The sequence below is a fragment of the Notamacropus eugenii genome, chromosome 1 (assembly GCF_028372415.1).
Source record: "Notamacropus eugenii isolate mMacEug1 chromosome 1, mMacEug1.pri_v2, whole genome shotgun sequence".
In the NCBI taxonomy this organism is placed as follows: domain Eukaryota; kingdom Metazoa; phylum Chordata; class Mammalia; order Diprotodontia; family Macropodidae; genus Notamacropus; species Notamacropus eugenii.
In genome coordinates this window covers 480,230,925-480,252,451 of record NC_092872.1, presented here as the reverse complement: position 1 = coordinate 480,252,451, position 21,527 = coordinate 480,230,925, and the positions used below count along the sequence as shown (strand labels likewise).

General features: G+C 40.9%; 1 protein-coding gene across 4 annotated transcripts; it reads right to left on the bottom strand.

Moving 5' to 3' along the window:
* Positions 1 to 615: 615 nt before the first annotated feature.
* Positions 616 to 14,795, bottom strand: PHYHD1 (phytanoyl-CoA dioxygenase domain containing 1). 4 transcript variants are annotated; one of them, XM_072632645.1, is made up of 11 exons: positions 14,562 to 14,795; positions 12,554 to 12,712; positions 4,775 to 4,850; positions 4,576 to 4,623; positions 4,006 to 4,061; positions 3,515 to 3,577; positions 2,322 to 2,343; positions 1,884 to 2,012; positions 1,646 to 1,762; positions 1,207 to 1,333; positions 616 to 1,041 (listed from the first exon to the last, which is right to left on the bottom strand). In XM_072632645.1, the coding sequence occupies exons 1-11, from the start codon at positions 14,592 to 14,594 to the stop codon at positions 996 to 998; spliced, it is 876 nt and encodes a 291-aa protein (XP_072488746.1). In that variant the 5' UTR covers positions 14,595 to 14,795; the 3' UTR covers positions 616 to 995. The 4 variants fall into 4 exon arrangements, with proteins under 4 accessions (XP_072488746.1, XP_072488745.1, XP_072488748.1 ...); XM_072632644.1 differs by having other exon boundaries at positions 2,322 to 2,361; positions 14,562 to 14,744; XM_072632647.1 differs by lacking the exon at positions 14,562 to 14,795 and adding an exon at positions 14,140 to 14,317.
* Positions 14,796 to 21,527: the final 6,732 nt, after the last annotated feature.

Genomic DNA, 21,527 nt, shown 5'->3' with positions numbered 1-21,527 from the left:
TTCAAAGCCTACTTTTCCCTGCCTTTAAAGAGGACCAGTTTCTTTTCTGGCTATGTTGTGAATCCTGGTCTGAATAAAGATCTTTTCTGCAAGCTGCATAGAAAGATAACTGTATTTTGTTTTGCCTAAAAGGAGAAGCTGTTAGAGCAGAAGAAAAGCAAGACAGAAAGAAGTCTTCAACTATATGTAGCCAAGAAGCTAAGCTAAAGACCCACTTCTTAATGTTTGTTCTATTTTGTATTGTCAGTTTGGCTAGTGGCTTACAGTGTGTGACTAGAAATCATCTAAGTGCTCAATACCCAATTATAAATTCCTAATCATAAACGTGGACATTCCCTTGTAGCTCAAGAATGTTCTCATTTTATAGATGATAATACTGAAGTCCAGAGAGGGGATGACTTTTCTAACATTGCAATGAATTAGTGACCAAGCAGGACTAGAATCCCAGTCTGCTGTCTCAATTGAGAGTTCTTTCTACTTCATCAAGCTTAATGATACAATTCCCTTAAAACACTTATTCCAGCACAAGCTAGGTAGAACTTGTGTGACAGGTTTTTGTTCTCTTATAATCAAAGCTGCTTGGTTTGATAAAAGTACATCAGAAAGTACCTACTGTGCATTTATCAGTTTTTTATTCAATGACCATCACTCTGGAAGACCTTCATGTATATTTTCTTCCCTTTGCCCACTGTGCTGCTTCTGCCTCCCCCCCCCACCTCCACACACCAGGCTGCTTTCTTACTCTTTACAAGGTGAATCTGAGGGTTATTCAAGAGTTGACACTAAGAAGAGAGGCAAAGGTACTAGGTATTCAGTTGTCCAGGACAAGAACAAGAGACATGTTCCTCAGAGGACAGGAAATATCAGGCCTTCATTAGAAAGTCCAAGTGATGGTATAACAGACTTCACTCCTATTTCTGGGGAAGCATAGGAAGCTGCTTGGGTACATCTAAAAGGTAGGCCCAAAGCTTCATCCGGAAGGTCCATCTTGGTAATTAGGTGTACAGTAGTGGGAAAGGCAACTCTGGTGTTGGCTGAAGCCTGAAGGGAGAGAAGGGAAGAGAGAAGTGAGCAATCTGCTGAAATTTTCAGCAGTTTTGTAGCCTTGAGAGTCTCTGAAATGTTTGGGGAAAGCAAGAGTTGTATGTGGCTAGCCCCTGGGAAAAGAGCCTGCCTGCCCAACACTCCTGGGGCACGTTGGCTTACCAGTTATCCTGGCTCCAATGAGTGCCCTTGGATTCCATGATGTGGAAGGTGTATACATGGCGAGAACATGCAGAGCAGTTCAGCTCACTCTTATGAACGACCTCTCCATGTATCAGGATGAGACCTCCTGGCAAGAGAGATGAAAGGGTCACATTTCTCTACCTGAATGTGTCCCATTCCAGTATTTATGTCTCCCTATCTGGATGTACCCCCAGTCCATCACCTGAGCACCTCTCAAAGGTAAAAACAACAAATGACAGGGACAGCTTAAGTCTCAACAGTTCTGGCAGCCACACCCCTTGGGCAGGAAAGGTAAAAGAGGACAACCATAGTTTCCCCAAAACTCCCCACAGAGACATAACCTTGGGGTGGTTGGACCCACTTACTTAACATAATCATTCAAAACCTAGGTTCCTGCCTGACATGTAATAACCTTTACCTTTCTGGATGGGTGTAGGGATGAACCGATTATCCTCATAAACCGGTTCAGTGCCTATGAACTTGGTGCCACCCCCAGAGTTAGCCTGCACCCGTACCATCCTCCGGGAAATGCCACCTGCATTGTTCACAAGGAAGAACAGACAGATGAGGAGCCTCAGATGCCTCTATGAATGTATTTCCCTCTGACCAGACCCAGAAAGACGGAAAGGATGATGTTCCAAAAGGGCTTTCCTTACCAGTGTGGGAGCCAGGGATGAACCAGAGGCAGCCATTCTCCAAGGTAGCATCCTCCAAGGCAATCCAAACACCCAGTACTCGCCCCAGTGGCTTAGTGTGCAGAAAGGTGGCATCCTGGTGTGGGGTGACTACAAGCCACCAACCTATGGGTTAGGCCACCTATCCCCTGGTCCCCTCCCTCACCCATTTTTGATCCCAAAGCTGAATTATCCCTTTCCATTTAGCCAATATCCATTTCCTATCCCCTTTACCAACCTAAAGCTTTCCCCATCAGGAATAACCTTCCCCATTCCATGGTTATCTTTGCCTGGTTCATAAATAGTTCCATATTCCCCTATCCACAAAGAACCAGGGAACTCATTTCCTCACCCCTCAGAATCTTATCCCCAAACATGTATGCACTGTTTGCACCATGCTAGGACCTGTGCATAACTCACCTTCCCCACCAAAGTGTGGTTGCTGAAAGAGAGAGGAGGACTGATGAAAAAGGGGAATGGAGGGAAATTGAAGGTAAGGGGGAGGAGAGATTGAGGAGTAAGAAAATCTTGAATTTTCCAAGGTCATTTCATTCTTTAATGTTCTACAATCACTACCATAAAACTTAGAATTTTACTCCCCCAACATCTACTCCCCACCACCCTCCTCCCTCCCCAAGACGGCATACAATTCTATGTAGGATCTACACATACTTTCCTATTGAATACGTTTTCACTATAGTCATGCTGTGTAGACGAACAAAAATAAATGGAAGAAATCATATAACAAATCAAAACATAACACACACACTCACACACACACACACACACACACACACACACACACACGATCTGCTACATTCTGCAAATGAATTCCATAGTTCTTTCTCTGAGTGTGGAAGGCATTTTGCCTTAGAAAACCATTGGGAATTTTTTTTTTTAAGTTCTTGTGTTATTACAAAGTTCCAGGTCTACCAGAAAAAAACTCTTGCACACTGTGGTCATTGCTGTGCACAAAGTTCTCCTGGTTCTACTCCTTTCACTCAGCATCAGGTCATATAAGTCCTTCCAGGCCTCTCTGAAGTCTTCTTGTTCATAATTTCTTATGGCACAATAGTATTCCATTACATTCATATACCATAATTTATTCAGCCATTCCCCAATTGATGGGCATCCCCTTGATTTCCAGTTTTTGGCAACTACAAAGAGTGCTGCTATAAATATTTTTGTACATGTGGGACCCTTTCCCATTTTTATGATCTCTTGGGAATACAGTCCTACTAGCGATATTGCTGGGTTCAAAGGGTATGCACATTTTTGTAGCCCTTTGGGCATAGTTCCAAACTGCTCTTCAGAATGGCTGGATGAGCAGGTCATTTCATTCTTGGTAAAAATATTTTTCTTAATTTAAAATTTTAGAAAAAAATTTCTCCCAGGATGTTGAGAATATCATCTTCCTTATAAAATCTGAAATTAGACTAAGTGGTGTTATTGGTTACAATCCTGTGTGTATGTGTGCTGCTTCAACAAAGCTTTGGTAGCTATATTATCCTGTAATCCTCACAATCTTTTGCATGTTGCAGTTTGACAAACTGAATCCCAGGGAGACTTTCCCAAGGTCCAAAAGTGAACTAGTACCCAAATAGGCAGCTTACCTTGAAGATGTACATGCTTTGAACTACCACGGGTGCCTCAAGCCCCAGACTCTTGGCCAACTCCTAAGAAACAGTAGAGTTCACTGACGTAGACCCAAGATGGCATTACCACAGAATGTCACTAACCCCATATCTGGGAGACCTTCATAGAGTTGTCCCTGCGTTGTTGCTTACCCACCCTCCTAGCCTGGGTTTAAAACTGCTCCCTTTCCCATTGGCAAAGAGAGAAAGGAAGAGAAGGGGGATCCTAGGGTCCATTGTTTCTTTCTTAACAGCATGGAAATAATACACTTTTTAAAGTATGAAGATGCTGGGGCATAGGCAATCCTCTCCACTTTTCTGCTCCTATAATCAGGCCCAGGCTATCTGGACTTTGGGATAGGCCTGAAAAGGCCAGGAAGGATAACTGGGGTCTGTTCTCTGGTCAGACTATTGGGGAGGGGCTCCAAGACACCCTGGGGAGAATTCTGACGGAGCTTATCCTCATTTACCTGCACCTGAGGTGAGTGGGTAACACTCTTAAAGATGGGGTCAAGGGCATGCAGAGCTGTAGGAAGAGGAGAAGGGAGAGTGACTTAGTAGTGACAGAATCTGAGCCACTCTCCTAATCCATCACTTCCCCCTCTCCAAGGAAAGCTGGAGGCAGAAAATAGCCAAGCTGAGATATGGAACCCCAGAGGTGTGGAATGGGAAGGACAAAGCCAGGACTACCCAGGGGTTTGCGAAGGAAGGAGAGCAGGAGTCTCCAGACACCTCTCCCTGATCCATAGTGCACACTCACTCCTAGCACTACTGAGAAAGGGCTGCAATTTCTTCAGTGTTGAAATTATCACAGGGACAGATGAAAATGGACACAGGCTGCTATTGATACTTATTATTCAAGAAGTAACTAGAAAACTATAGAAAGGGGGAGGCAGAGAGAGGGTGAAACCCCCAGGGAAAGACCAAGCTCCCCTGCTATGAAGGGGCAGATCAGGGCTAGGGAAGAACAATGTATGAGTACCCATAAAGCCATCAGGGCCCCCTGCCCTCCCTCTCTGACCATCCAAGACCATCCTTACCATGGCCAATTTTATTGATAGACTTCTCTGGTGGGAATAGAAAATTGCCTAGGAAATAAAAGAGATGATAAGAGCTAGGGAAAATTGAAAGTCCATTTCTCAGTTGATAGAGAAGATATAAGAACTCAATTGTCTTGCTTCCCCCCCCACCCCCAGCCCTTTAAGCATCACCTAGACCTTGCCCCTACCAACTTCTTACCTTCTTTGTCAAATACTCCTTTCTCAAAGAAGAACCTGATCTTGTCTCCACTGGTCAAAAAATAGTTGGTATTGCCCTGTGCAAGGTGTGGGGAAGTGAGGGAAACAAATCATTAGTGTGTTGGTAATGCTCCAAAAGTGAGGGCACCTTAGAGATTTCCTTACTTTTAAGAGTCTGGGACTTGTCCAAAGACATACATCAAGTTAGAGCACAGCCAGGATTGAAATATAATTCTTCGGTTCTGCTAGTGGGGTCAGAGATCATGGGGGCTTAAAGTCAGCTCTGCCCCAAAGTCAGTGGCACTTTGATCCTTCACTCTGAAGGGATAGCATAGAGCTAGACACTTACCATGCTAGGGACATCAGTTGAAGTCTGATCTAGATCCTGATCCCAGCTCTTTCCAGAAGATTGCATGCTTTAGTCACTGAATCTCTGGACTAGATTGTAAGGTAGGAGGAGACCAAATATAGTATCTTCTCCACAAGTAGATCAAGCCCAGGCATCATGATTCTGAGTGAGGACCCAAAGCTTACAGGAATTCTGAAAGCCAGAATCTTAAGAAGGGGTCACTGAGCAGTGGGAGGATTCTTCTGTTCTTTCTGATAAATAGACTAGGAACAGCAGTTGATTACTGACTAAAGTGTTGGGAGGGGCAAGGGTGAGTAACTCTGGAAACAGGAGTGACTAACAGTGTTGGAAGATTTCTTTTTTGTCCCTAAAACTGAAAGTATTTTCAATCATCTTTGTCCCAGGAAAAAGGGACTTAGCAGGATGTGGAGGGAGTGAGGGCAAGAACTAAGCCCCCAGGCACTCATGAGCTCCTGACTCTGAAAATCTTTATCTGTAGCTCCTAGACCACATTTCTTTATCATCACTTAGAGGATTTAGAGCTGAAAGGGATAAGCATTAATCTGCTAGACTAGGGATTTTAACCTGGGATAAATTACAAAGAAGTCTGTGAACTTGGATGGGAAAAAAATTACATCTTATTTCAATACCATCAGTTTCCTTTGCAATCCTATCTTTTGTATTTTATGCATTTAATGACATTATTCTGGGGAGGGGTCATAGGTTTGATCAGACTGCTGGAGAGGTCCAGGACACAAAGATTAGGAACTCCTGATCTAGAACCTCTCTGCATTTCACAGATTATCCATAGGCAGGTGAAGGGACTTGCTAAGGGTCATACAGATAGTAAATAGGGGAGCCAGGATTTAAAATCTGGTGATCCTACTCTGATTCCAGGTCTTATGTATTTTCCACTACAAGATGTTTCCTCTCTCATTTAACCTACTTAAACTAGAGGCCACTAGGTGGCTGAGTGGATAGCACACTGGATCTGGAGTCAGGAAAATGAGTTCAAGTTCTGCCTCAGATAGTTAAAGGGTTACAGATGCCCTTTTCTTCCCTGTCTTCTCCCCTCCCCCCATCCCTGTGTCCCCTACCCTGGGCAAGTCACTTAACCTCTGTCTCAATTTCTTCATCTGTAGGATAAGGAGTACCTGTCTCCCAAGGTTGTTAGGAAGATCAAATGAGATGATAGCTATTGTATCATTTATTAAACTCCTGCTTTGTACAAGGCACTAGAGATAGGACAAAAAACAAACAAGACAGTCCCTGTTCTCAAAAGTATATCCCTATATGTATATGTATGTACATGTATATGTGTGTATATATGTATATGATAAATAAAAACTTATTGAATTATCCAGTAACAAAGGTAATTTGAGGATAGAAAGAAAACTGGAAGAATCCAGAAGGCCTTTCTGGAGGAAGTGGCACTTGAGCTGATCCTGGAAAAAAGTTAAGGGGAAGAGGTGAGGAGGGAAAAATTCTAAGTGTGGGAGATAGGAGCAATGAACAACCCTGGAGTGCAGAAGTCAGATGGGGAGTTTGGCAAGGCATGACTGGCAATGGGATCAGAGGGCAAGGTGCTCTGGGGTAGAGGACAGTGGAGCTGATTGGATAAAGGGAGAAGGGGAAAGGAACGAGCATTTATTCAGCATCTACTGTGCACCCGGCACCATACAAAGTGCTTTACATATATTATCTCCTTTGGTCTTCATAACAACCCAGCAAGGTAGTTACTATCCCTGTTTTATAGTTGGGAAAACGGAGACATAAAGAAGTTAAGTGATTTGCTCAGGATCACAAAGCTAGTAATTGTCTAAAGCTGCATTTGAACTCAGGTCTTCCTGACTCCAAGGGGTAGCTAGGTGGCACTGTATAGATGGATTAATGAGCCTGAAGTCAAGAAGTTCAAATCTGACCTCAGACACTTACTAAGCTGTGTGAGCTTGGGCAAGTCATTTAGCCCTGTTTGCCTCAGTTTCCTCCTCTGTAAAATAAGCTGGAGAAGGAAATGGCAAAGCACTCTGGTATCTTTACCTCGAAAATCCCCAATGGGGTCATGAAGAATCAGACATAACTGAAAAGACTAAACAAAAATACTTTATTCATTGTGCCATTTAGCTGCCTCTAAAGGGACCTCGTGATGAAGGGATGAAAATGAGGCCAGAGTGAGGGTCATGGACGGGGGAAGCTCAAAAGATTAGAGGAATTGAGGTCCATCTGAGGATGAAAAACAGACTTAGGAAGAGCACGGCAGAAATAAATATGGACAGATAAGAGGTTGTGATATGAGAGTAGATCAAGTGATTCAATTCAATAAGACAAAAATGAGACAGTTTTTGCCCTCACAGAGATAACAGCCTCCTAATGACACATATATGTGTTTGTAGATAGTAAATTCATAGAAGGGGTGTTCACCATTAGGAGAATCAGGAAAGGCCTCGTGTAGGAGAACACACAAGAGCTATTTGTTAAAGGAAATTAGAGATTGCAAGAGGAAGATGTGAGAAGGGAGGGTATTCCACAAGTGGGGTGCAGCTTGTGCAAAGCCATGGAGGTAGGAGATGTGAGATGATATATGGGGAAACTGCAATTAGCCCAGTTTGTTTGGAACACAGAGTGCTTTGCAGGAAATAATATAAAACAAATCTAAAAAGGTAGGCCAGAGCAAGATCATGGAGGACCTGACATGCCAGGCCATACAGGAGTTTGTAGTTTATCCTAAAAGCAATAGGAAACCACTGAAGATTCCTGAGCAGAAGAAAGGCACGACCACACCTGTGCTTTAGGAAGATAATTTAGGAAAATGAATTAGAGAAGAAAGGAGCAGGGAAACCAAACCAGCGCAATATGCCAGGTGGGAGGATAAGGAGGTGGGCTGTAGTTCTTAGACAGGGAAGAGTAATTGGAGATTAAAAGTACGGCCATTCCTGTGTATGGATGAAGTGAGTGAAGATGTAGGTCATGAGAGTTTAGGAAGCTGATGAACTGGGAAACTAGGGAGGTTAAGGGAACATCCATGTGTAAATTAAAGCCTTCATGTATGAGAACATAGTTTGGGAGTAGACAGCGTCAAAATACCATTAGGAGAATTCGGAGACACCCTAATGCACAGTAAGCAAGCTGTACCCTGAACTTGATATAACAACAATCCCTGTAGTTGGAACTGCCAAGTGAACTAAACCAAGCGCCCCACTGCTGTTCCCAGCCATGCTAACCCTGGTTCTGTGCCCTGGTGAGGAACGACAAGGCTCAACAACCCTAATGACTTGAAGACTGTACTCAAAACCCAAGAATGCCTATGTAGTGGGCCAGTCATTTGTGGTTTTCACACTTAAAAACACTACCTTTGCCAAAGCAGGTGAGCCCTGGTTCTTAGGAAGGACTTAGCTTGCATGCTATTTCCCTCATTTTTAAATTGAACTTCTGTTTTATTCCTGATTCTCCTTTCTCTAGCCTTCTCTGTTCAGTTCTGGCCATTCACAGGTTAGAGGCCAGTTCAGTTCAGTTGACATTAATTCATGTAAAGAGTGGGATTGGACACAGAACCAGGCCATCAGACTCTCTTCTTCCAGTGGGAATGGACTAGGTGCTACTGGAGATTTATTTCTTTGGAATCCAACTCCCCCCTCATCTGGCAAGTCCTGTGTCCTTCTTGCTCCAAAAACCAAGCTCCTGCCTTGGTCAAGCTCACCATTCTTTGTGAGAAAAACTCCAGGGCCTTTGATGACCCAATTCATCTTGGATTATTCCGGTAAGGATTTCCTTTCTTAAACTGCACACACTATGTGTTTTGTTAAAACTGTTTGTGTCTGTTTGTATTTGTCTTGTTTTTGTCTGTGTTTATGTCTTTGTAAAATGTAAAATATCTGTGTCATATCTGTGTTTGCAGATTCTGTTACCTTGAAAGATTTAAAATGCAGTCGGCCAGAAAACTAATAAGGGCTATAGCCAAGGAGTTTAGAACACTGGGAGAGACTGATAAACTTTCCTACTTGAATTGTCCCAGTAAGCAAGGCTAATTCCTACTTTAAGCTTTCTGAGGGAAATTAGCTAATAAGAAATAGGGTCAGATAATCATACTTGCAGAACTGCTGAAAACATCTTGGTAGATTTTGGAAGTCTGGAGATTAATCATTTTAAGATTACGAGGAAGAACTCCTGGATAATTTCAGGAACTCACTCTCTTCTGAAAGTTTTGGGGTACCACTCTGTAGAATTTGTTTTAAGGAAAAATAAGGACTAAATTTTATAAAAGTTAAAAGTAGATAGAGTCTAAATGCAGACCAAAGCATACTATTTGCTCACTCTCTCTTTGGTTTGTTTGTTTCTTCTTTCTTATGGTTTGTCCCATTGGTTCTAATTCTTCTTTACAAAATGACTAATGTGAAAATGTGTTTAATATGAATGTATACGTAGAGCCTGTATCAAATTGCATGCCGTCTTGGAGTAGGGACGGGGAAAAAATTTGAAACTTGAAATCTTGTGAAAATGAATAGTGAAAACTAAAAATTAATTAATTTTAAAAAATAGACGCACTTCCCCTGAAGATGAATAGTTTCATTGTTCTAGGGCAATGAAAGAAGGCAGCTAGTTTGGAACTAATCCTAGAGTGAAGAAAGGAAAAAAATAAGTAAACACTTTGCACTTTATAGCAACCTCTTGTTAATTCTTCTTTGACCATGCTTGTGATTTTTCTCCCTCTTATTCTGTTAACCCCTCTCATCTCAGATCAGATTTCCAAATAAAGGTGCTGAAAAAAAATGCTGAAAAATGTAGGGAAACTTGCATCAGGTTCTGGTTACAGAAATGTATCAACTGTATAATTTTAAGCAAGTTATACTGTCTCTGTTTGCCCTAGTTTCCTGATCTGTAAAGAGAAAAATAATAATGGTACCCACCTCCCAGGGTTGTTGTGAGACCAAAATAATATAATGATTGTAAAGTGCTTAACATAATGAATGGCATATACTAAGCACTACATTATTATTTATTGAATTGAATGTAATTGTCCCACACCTGATGACTCTAAAGTGGTTTTAAAATGCTAATGGCACTAAGATCAATGATTTTTATATGTGATAATTTGGAAATGCAATTGATGTCATCTGAAGTTTTGTTTCAGGTTTTATAAGATATATAATATTGTTTATGTTGTATCCCTAAATTCTCTTATATTGTAAAATTTTAGAGACCATTGTAACAGAAATGCTGTTAGACAAAACAATTTTTTAAATCTGGATACTGTTACACATAAATTGGGTTTTTAAAAGTATGTGATAAAAAATGGATATTTTAAAACTGTTAAATATTCAGTGAGGTATATTTTGTTATAAGGCAGATAACAATAATTTTACTATAATAGCAAATTTTCATTTGGAAATTGTCGGTTATTATGAAAGTGTATAGGGTGATTTAAAGATGTAGTTTCAACATATTTATGATGAAGAAACTGTTAGAGATTTGCTATATGTCTGAAGCCCCAGAATATGGATAATTTAAATTTATAAGTAGAGGATAAATGAAATCTTAACTGTTGGTGAAACATCAGAAAAGGTGTTTAAGTCCTAAGTTATGATTAGTGAAATTTTGCAATTTAAGGTAAAAATCCCTGGGACTGTAATTTACTATTGTTTTGAGCTTGGATAGTTGTCTGAATTGTCATGAAGCCAACAGCAGAAAATGTCATGCGTTGCAGTCAGGGAACTGCTAAAGGTGGTTGTCTGTGCCTGGGAAAGGTTTTGGGGAAGACTTTGGCATGGCCTAAGGTAGGATCCTCATGACTCTATTTCCCCATTGTGCTATTTCCTTGCTGAAAAGGAAGTTTCCTACCTGGTTAATCCTGAACTTGGCTTTTGATACCCTGTGACTCCATGACTGGCTGTCAGCTATGACTCATGCCTAGAACCAAAGAGAACTATGCCCCTGTTATGGTGTATGGCATTGTTATAACTATGTCCCTCTTTTTCCTTTCCTATACATATAGAAAATATCTGCTATCAAGAAGTTTTGTAAATACAATACTAAATCTATTAAATAACAGATTAATACTGGAACATTTCTGAGTTACTATAATAGGATCAAAGTATGAACATCTTACAACTGTAACCAGTATTTATGGTCAAATTATAATATGGGGATAACATCCTCTTAAGGGGGAAATGATTAGACAAAGTACTGCAACAAAGATGTAATGTAAAAAGTTTTCTAAATAAATGGGAATAGTAAATTTTGAGAAAAACAATAAGATTAGACTCTAATCTTTTTCTCTAAGAACCATATACAAACGTGTCCATGTCTCCCTTATTCTTAAAAAACTGTTACTTTAATTCCCACTAGTATTATTCCATACAAGTCCTGCCTTTCATGGCTAAACTCCTGGAGAAGGCCATTTACAATAGGTGGCTCTATTTCCTTTCTTAACTCTCTGCAGTCTGGCTTCCAGCTTTGCTGTTCAACTGAAGCTACTGTCTCCAAAATCACCAATGACCTTTAAACTGTCAAATCTAATGGCCCTTCTCTCAGTCCTCATCCTTCTTGACCTCTCTACAGCCTTTGACACTTCTCTTTTTCTCTCTAGGTTTTTATGACCCAGCTCTCTCCTGGTTCTCCTCCTACCTATATGATTAATCTCTCTCAGTTTCCTTTGCTGGATCCATGCCATGCCCATTAACCAGGGGCCCCCCACCCCAGGCTCTGTCCTAGGCTCTCTTCTCTCTCTACCTCTAGAACATTTTACTAGCTAAAATCCTATCTTCTGCAAGAAGCCTGTCCCAGTCCCCCTTAATGCTAATGCCTTTCCTCTATTATCTCCAATATAACTTATCTTACTTGTACATTGTCCTTTGTATATAACATATCCTATTACACAGAGCTCCTTGAGAGAATAGACTGGTTTGTTTGTTTCTTTGTATTTTTGCCTAACACACTGCCTGGCATATAGCAGGTGCTCCATAAATGCTTTTGATTGAGTGGGATAAGTGCTGTTAGGTGTAAAGAGAAGTATAAAATGGGATTTGAGTCATACAAAAACCCATTGAAGAACTTTTGTTTTGGACTGGATTGCATCCTGGAAGGGAAATCCCAGTAAGGCAGCCCCCTTCACTGATGGAGAACAATTCCCGTTCAGCCACTTAAAGGCTTAGAGTTTACTGGGGCACCTACAGGTTAATAAGTCACTGGCCCAGGACCACACAGCCTGTATATATTTGTCAGAGGCAGAACTAGAAGCAGGTCTTTTTTGACTCCAAGGCCAACTGATTCTCTATCTACTACAAAATGACAGTATCTAAAAATTCTATGGTTTTAATATAAAATGCTCTCATTTGGCAATGGGAGATGCTGAGATCTATGTACATTAAAAACCAGGAGAGGGCAGTGTGGTGCAGTGGTGAGAGTCAGGAAGCCAGGATTCTAGTGCTCACCTACCTGGGCTCGGAGTTGTTCCTCTTCTTGAGTAGAGAATTCAATTCGACTGTGAGATGGGACTTCCATTTCTGCTATGATCTTCTGGATTTGCTCCCTCATGATGTCACACTCCTTGGGGGAAAATATCCCTTCCAGGACCAGAAATCCATCCTCCTGGAACTATGCGAGAGGTGGAGCCTCTTCAGAACAGAGTCTTTCTTCACTCTTCCCCCCCCACTCGACACCTGAGATTCATTACATTATTATATTTATATTTATCAGATTTCATTACATTCATACAAAGACGCAATAACTCATATTTCTATCACACTACAGCTTTCTAATGACAACTCTGTGGGGCATTCTCTATGAGCATTCTCATCCCCCTTTACCAGTAAGAAAACTCAGGCACATAGAGGTCAAATGACCAATTGTCAGACATACTCTGACTTCTGACCTCTGACTCATGCTTCTGACTCCAAACTCAAGAGCCAAGTGTTCTTTCCCCTATGCTATATACCATATACTGTTATTATATCTAGGCACAGAGCACTGGTCCTGGAGTCAAGAAGACCTGATGTTCAAATCTGATTTCAAGACACTTAATAGTTGTGTGGTTGTGGGTGAATCACTTCACCACTGTCTGCCTCAGTTTCCTCACCTGCAAAATGAGGATGATAATAGCACTTACTTCACAGGGTGGTTGTGAGGATCAAATGAGATCCTATTTATAAAGTGTCTAGTGCATAGTAGGTGCTTTAAAAATGCTTATTTTCTTCCCTAACTAGACTTAGGCTCCTTAAGGGAAGAGATCATATGATATTCATTTTTATATTCCTAGTGCCCGGCAAAATTTAGGCACATATCAATAACAGTAATAACTTACATTTGCATAGCATTTTAGGGCTTAACAAATGTATTATCTCATAGATCCGCAAAACAACTATGTGAGGAAGGTACAAAAAGTATTATTGGCTGCATCTTACAGATGAAGACACTGAGGCTTAAAGAGGGTAAATAACTTGTCCGCCGTCACACAGCTAGTAAACTTAGGCAGGATTTGATTTCAGGTCTCATCTCACTTGCATTCCAAGACTTCCTCCTCTACCACTCTGCCTCCAAGAGGGGTGCTTAATGAATGCTTATCGGTGGTGGTGCTATGCCGCCGCTGCTGCTGCTGCTGCTGCTGCTGCTGCTGCTGACTGGGTATTTGTTCAGTGGTCTGCCATTTCCTTCTCCAGCCCATTTTGCAGATGTAACAGAGGCAAACAGGATTAAGTGATTTACCCAGAGTCACTCTGCTAGTAAGTGCCTGAGACCAGATTTGTACTCAGCAAGATGAGACTTCCTGACTCCAGGCACTGCATTCTATCCACTGCCATCTAGCCCAATGATTGAATGGTGGCGCACCGAATTTGGAATCAAGAGAGCTAAATTCAAATTTCAGCCCTGTCGTTGAATAGCCGTGTGACCTTGGCTGAATGGCTTAGGCTCTGTGAACATTTTTCCTCATTTGTAAAATGAGAGGGTTAGTCTATGTGATCTTTAAGGCCCGTCTCCAAGGCTTTTGCCCAGGAGCACCCCATCCCATCTCTGGCTCCACTCACCCTTCTTAGACAGGGGCCCAGAACTCCTCCGAGTCCTCTCTCTCCCTAATGGCAACAGCTTAATGCTTTGCATAAGTTTAATTTTTTGCTTTTTATTTTCTTTATCCTGGCCCTTCCAATCAAAGCGGGGGGAGTCCTGGGCCGCAGTCCCACCTTCTCCCTCTTCCGCACCCGCATCCCAATCTTCCGGAACCCTGTCCAAGGTCCCTGGCAAACTCGGAGCTGTGTAGGGGCGCGGGGGTCTTAGGGCTCAAGCTGAGTTCCAGTGGCGGTGGGAGGGCGGGGAAGCGAAAGGCTGAGTATTAGCTCTGAAGTTCCTAGGGAAATTTACCCTAATCAAGGGGACCACTCCCCCCTACCCACCCCACGCCTTGTGGATTCCCATCTCCCCTTAACAGCGACCACTCCAATGTTGCCCCCACCTTCCGTAGCTGCGTTGAGCTCAGGCCCTCCATGAGGCTCAAACGGACGCGCTGGTGGGGCTTCTTTTACCCTGGTTTGGTTTCGTTTTGTTTTCTGGGAACAGATCAGTTAGCTGAGTTCTGGGTAGTAGCTTCCAGTCTGGGTTGGAGTTGGAGTAGCGGTGGGGAGGAGGTGGGTGGAACAGCGGTTCGCTTCACCTTGTCCTGCCCTGTCAGTCCCCTTTGGTGCTGTGCCTCTGAAACTTCTCTCAGGCTTCCGTAGTGCTAAATCCGGATCCCCACCCCGGATGACTCTACCCCACCCCCCAGACCCTAACCCGACTTTCCTCTGCAGTGTGCTGCGATTTGGAGAAGAGGGGGTGGCCCCTGGTCAACCAGAGTCCTTGCCCCCACAGCTAATTCCAGTGGCCCTAGGAAAGGACAGGAATTAGCTGCCGCCCTTTAAACCGCTCAAGGTTTATGTATTCATACATCTGTCCAAATCAAACATTTACTAATGTCTTGCTTTGTACTAAACCCAAACTAGGCGCTTGAGATAGAGGAGATAGGAGGCAGAAGACAAGGCTGTACAAAACCAGGTCCCGGTATCAGAAATTTGATCTCTACTGGGAAACAAGTGGGAGTAAGAAGAGAGAGCTTTGAGTTGAAGTTCTGAACTTGTAAAGCCCAAGTGTGATCATGGTACTCCCATGCTGAAGAGCCTCCTGGGACTTTAAGCTCAAATGGAAACTCCCAAATTTGATATGTCAATTCTTTCACAATCTGACTACAATGTACCTTTCCAAGACTCTTTCATACTGCCTTCTCCCCCTCCCCCAAATACTTTATATCCTTATTTGCTTTCCCCAGTCTCCTTTTGATTTCTGGACTCTACCTCTGCATACACTGTCTTCCATGACTAGAAGGTCCTTGGTCTTCAGCCTTACTTATCTAGATTCTTTTGGAGCTCAGGTCATAGGAAAGCCTTTCTTGAGCTTCTCCCCTCCCCCCTCCCCCACATTGTTAGTGCTCTCTCTCTTCTAAAATGATCTGGTATGCAAGAGCCTTAACCTTTTTAAGGTCATGGACCCAGGGATGGGCTGCAGCCAACTCTCATCAGGTCAGTAGAGACAATTGTTAAGTTTTCAGTCCAAGCATTTATACCCAGGAATTGTCAAACATTACAAATCAGGGCTTGATTTATGTTTTGGTGATTGTCTAGACTTAAGAAACTGAGGGAGAAAATGTAAACTGTGTAGATTAAACTTAAAAGTGTATCATGCATGTGTTTTTCCCCAGAGAGCCAGTGGTTAAAATATTAGCTAGCATAACACTATATGAACAGTCTGGACACCTTTGGTAGTCTGGTGAAACCTATGGACGCTTTCAAAGAAAATTTTTAAAAACCAACCAACAATCATTTATTAAGCACCTACTATGTTCTAGTCAGGGATTGTGCTGGGGGGGGAGGAGAAATAAGTATTTATATAATGATGGGGTGCTTGGGTGCCTGTACTTGGACCCCAGTTCTAAAATCACATTTCTTTCTAAAATCACATTTCTCCCTAACTTCAAAACACTGTCTCAGGGCAATTTCTCCCCAGCCCAAGGATAGCCTGCCCTAGATCTCTTTCTGATACTGATATAACTGTACCTATAGAATTTATTAGTTTGAACCTGTTGTATACTGGCTGAATTGGTTGTATACTGGGTCATAATGACATTCACTACTCACTGACCAATCATATGTATCCCAGACTTAGACATGTATACTCCCTTACATTTATCTTGTGTAATAAGACATTGATGAGAGTAGCCTGGGTACTATTTGGTCCAGACCTTTAGGTGACTTAATGATGTTTCAAGCCTAAAACCACACCTCCATGTATTCCCCACCTTGGACTATTTCCCGATGAACTCTGGGTAAAATACCTGCCTGTAGTAGATGCTAAATGTACCTGTTCCTTTAAGCACTAACCACTCCTTAATCTAACTAACTCCTTAACCTAATTTAATCTAACTCCAAGGGGCAATTAGATGGTGAAGTGGATATGCTGGGCCTGGAGTCAAGAAGACCTGAGTTCAAATGTGACCTCTGACACTTACCAGGTATGTGACCCTGGGCAAGTCACTTAATCCTGTTTGCCTCAGTTTCCTTCTCTGTAAAATGAACTAGAGAAGGACATGGCAAACCACTCCAGTATCTTTGCCAAAAATGGGGTCACAAAGATTTGAAAACTGAACAACTAACAACTTCCTGACTTCAGGCCTAGTGTTCTATCCACTAGACTACCAGCTATCCAAGCATACAAATACAGTAAAAAGCATGAAAAAATCCATAGTGCAAGGAGCTTACTTTCTGACAGGTATGGCAAGTATATCTATAATACTTGTCATATTATAGACATTGTATTATATTGCATAACTATATACTATACTGTACATGGTATTATATAAATATACAACACATAAATATACAATATACTGCACATTGTATTATATAAATCTGCAATATATTATACATTGTATTCTATTATATAAATAGATTGCATATTGTAATATATACATACTATATCATATATTGTATTATATAAGTATATATCATTTTATTTATTATCATATTATATGAAAATGCTTGTTGAATTGGATAAAGGAAGTTTAAGCATCAGAATTGCTGAATTCTTTACCCTCCTTTGTGTTAGGGAGGCTTCTCCAAAGTGGGGCAGGCTCCTTAGGGACTGCTATCCTGAAAGGAAGAGAGGCTACAGAAGGTCTTTAATTGAGCCCTCCAAAGCATGTTGTGTATAAACATGAGGACCATCCCATTCCTCCTCCCCTTCAAAGACTTTAGAAATAGAGAATTTAGACCAAGGGTGGGGAACCTGTGACCTCTAGGAATGACTTTGAGTGGGATAGGTTTAGTGAAGACTTCTCAGATTGTAATTCTTCTCCCAGGGGTGAGGTAAGACTGAGAGGCTCAAGGTTACTGTATTTTTAGAACAGAATAATTCCATATAAGGATATAAAACTGTGTAGTACATTAGGGTCTCAATGACTGGATAAAGTTTACCTAATTCTTCAATGTCTTCATTTCAAAAGGGATGGGTTAGATTTCGTGTCTAGAATGTAAGATCATATTCTCAGCTAATGAAAATAATGGTCAGGGGTGGGGAGGGACTTGCGTTAGGGTCTATATAAATCACTGCCTTTTCTTTGTCTTTGTCTTTCCTACTCCAGGTAAACTGGTGTAGGATTGTGGTGTAGAATCTAGTAAATAAACTTCCTGTCATCACTTTGAGAGGCCTCTGAGTAATTGATTTAAGTAGGGATCTGAACCATCCCACACAGTTTGGGGGCTCGTCCGGGATCTGTGATTTTTCAGAAAGACGGCTGGCAACTCAGTTCAAAGACTAGGCGCCCGTGGAGAGATTCCCCCATGCTCTTTGAAATGGGGTCACCGGGCCTCCCTCTCTGCAAAGTAACAACCCAAAGCAGAGGAACTCAGTGAGGACAGAAAGAATAGAGATAAGGACTCCAAAGACTCTGAAGCTGTGAAGTGTATGAAAATGCCAACCAGTTGGTGTTGAAGGTTGCAGTCAGGCAACTTGTACGTGTATGACCCGGTGGTAAGCACGGGAGGGAGCCTGGGGGGGTCAATTTGTTGAGTCTTAGATAGACTCGGGGAGAAGGTGACGACTCCCAACCAAATTAGTGGACTGCAGGACCCCAGGGTGAAGGGCCCCCCCAAAAAACGTTTGCCAGGTGACTGATGGTGGGTGGGTGACCCCCACTGAGAGCTAGCAAGGGAGCTAGCAAAATTTGTTGAGTCATAGACTCGGAGGTGTTGATGACAACTCTCGTCCAAAAGAATGGGGAAGGGGCAGTCCAAACCCCACCGAGCTTCGGAATGGAGTCAGGAAATACCAGTAAATAGTCCTTTGGGAAATCAATTACAAAACTGGCACGAATTACCAAATTATAGAGGAAAGGACAAGAAGAAGATGATTAAGTATTATTGTTTCATATGGGGTGAAAAGATATCGGAGGAGGAGGCACAATCTGGCCCAAATATGGTTCCTCCGAGGATTGGGTTTGCCAAAAATTTAAACCTATATGTACTATTCTATTCTGTTACATGTTTTGTCTGTATATGTTGTGTTGGTATTTCTGTGTGAATGAAAGTCTGTATGTCTCTGTTTTTTTATCTGATAAGGTTATAAATTTAGCCAGCCAGCCAGCAGGAGCAGAAAGGCTGAGCTGAACTGTCCTTGAAATTCTTGTTACTCCTCTCTTTAACCCCTCCAGATTAGTTTCAGAGGGGTGGAGAGACAAGGAGGGAGAGAAAGGGAGAGAAAAATTATTTTACTGTTCAGTTTATATGGTTGGTAACAGAAAGTAAAAGAATGTAGAAGTGTCAGGTTAGGAGTAGAAAGAAATAAGTTATGTGCAGTTTCAAAGGGGCTTGAGGGAAAGGCAAGAGAATTTAAGCAGATAGAGATGATGAGAGGAGCAGCGGTACTGTGTAATCAGAAGGCTTGGAAGAAGTACAAAAGGGAGGGAGAGAATTTATCTTTTTCCCTCAGACCAAGGAAGCATGCTAGCAACCATTTAACCATTTCCTGCCTCACCCAAAAGAAGAAATTTTAGTGTGATGGGAAATAACAGAAAGTTAATTGAATTCATTCTGGTCATATTTGGAATTGTGAATAGGTAAAATGTGTCATTCTTAATTTAATGTTTCAGATAGGTTAGAATTTATTAAAGTTTGGTGGAAGTAAGCAGAAGATTAGAAAGTAAAAAAATCTCAAGAAAGCAACTGAGAGCTGAGAGTTTTGAATTTAGGTTTAATTAGATCAATATATTTGATGCCAGACAATGTATTTAAACTAAAAAAAAAAATAAGTTTAGGTTTTTCTTTTTCTTTGAAGAGTGGGAGGGCCAGAAGGGGGTGGCCTTGGGAATCCTGGCACAAATAAGAGGAGGGCAGAGACACCCAGTGGCATTTCTGCCAAAAATGTTAGATCCAGAAATAAAAGGATAGGTATTTGTTAGATGCAACGTTAATCTAATGTAATTGTTACACGATTTTAAATTTATAATTTATTACATATAGATTGGGGTTTTAAAAGGATGTGATAGAAATTTGATAATTTGAAACTTATATTTGGTTATAAAAAAAGAGCTGAATAGGTTAACGGCTTTTTTTAAGTTTTAAGTAAACTTAAATTAAGTTTAAATTTTTAGGTAATCCATCTAAATATTGTATTAGGAATTGCATTGTTAAGTTAATTAATGAATTGGTTAAAAAGAGCTGTTATGAATTTTTTTTGTAAGAGTTTCCTTGTTGTAGCATTCTTATTGAGAAAATGAGAATGCTTTAAAAATGTACATGTATATATATGGGTGTGATTTTCAAGCCCGTTCCATCTGAGGATGTATTATGTTAAAAGTTTATTTCTGCTGTTGAAAATGAAATTTTAGCTAAAATTGTTTTTGCCATGAATCAAGCATTTACTCTAAAGTTATGTTTGTAAAAGAAAGTTTATGGGCAAATGTGAAAAGGCTTTGGGTTTAGGTCTTTTCTTGCTATTTCTGTCAATTAGTTTCAAGGGGATTGTGATAAATTATAAACTGTTCGTAAGAGAGGAAATATTTGTTGTATTAAGAAATACTTTGTAAAATCTTTTGTATGGGTTTTTGGAAGGCCTATCTATCCAATTTGTATTTGTAAGTTACAAAAGTGGGAAGAATTTAGTTTCTCTAATAGGATATGAAAAGGCAATTGATGTCATCTGAAATTTATTGTTCGGGTTCATAGCTAAAACAATTTGTTATCACTTACGAAAATTATGTTTGCCATTTGTAATTCTAATGCTAAAACCTAAAGCTGGTACACTGTGTGTATATGTGGGAAAAGAAGCAGTCCTCAGGCTAGTAACAAGTACAGCCCCAGCAGCTGAGGAGATTGTATATAGAACTTGCTTGGTGAGAATTTGAAAATGTATAAGAAATGATCTTCAGTGATTGGCTTTTTAGGGCAAATTTAAGATCTAAGATGTAAATAATAACCTGGGAACATTCTTTCTAAATCTAATGGGAATAAATAGATGTTGTATCATTGTTCCATAGAACAAGATTGGGATTTAAAGTTAACTGTAATTGTATTTTATTTACAGAAGGATTCAGGGAAAGGAATCCCTTACAAAAAAAAAAGGGGGGGGTGGCCCCAGGTGGTCTGGGAGCTCCAGGAATGGTCTTGATGGGAGTGGCCAGTAAACTGGAGATTTGGACTGATAGAATTAAGAGGGGGAAGTAGAATAGACTTGGGCATAGTGATAGAGTGGACCTTAGGAGAGCCAGTTCACGTGGAAAAAAAAAACCAAAAAAAACCAAGGAGTTTTCAAAGTGAGGTTTTCCAGGGCCTTTAGACAAATGGGACTAAAACTCTTTCGGGGTAATGGATAAAGGTCCCAACTTGGAATGAGATCTTTACATGTTACAAAATGATATAAAAGCAATTAGTATTAAAACAATTGACTGAATTAATTACTGAGACTAAATCAGAGACATCTTCAGTTTGGGGAAAAGAATTTCAGTCTAATTTTCTTAAGAGGTAGGTAGCCTCTGGTAATATCTGGCATTGAAAGTTAAATGATTGTTTGGATTTGAATTCATTACATGAACATAAAAATCCAAGTTAGTGTTTGAACTTATCACATGTGTAGCTCATTCTTTTAGATTGAGCAGGGTTAGAAGGAGATAAAATAGTTTGGGAAACAGATATAAATCTACTAGAGCAATGACTTATGATTGTTATTCAATCAGGAACTAGAACATGTATAGAAAGACATGTAGGCTACTTAAGACCTGCTTCAAAAGATGTTCCTTGGCCAATGTGAAATTAGTCATGTCTGAAACTGATTATTGGAGCTTGATATTTTAAGATTTTTGTGGTACTATTAACTGACTGTTCTTCTGAGTCTAACT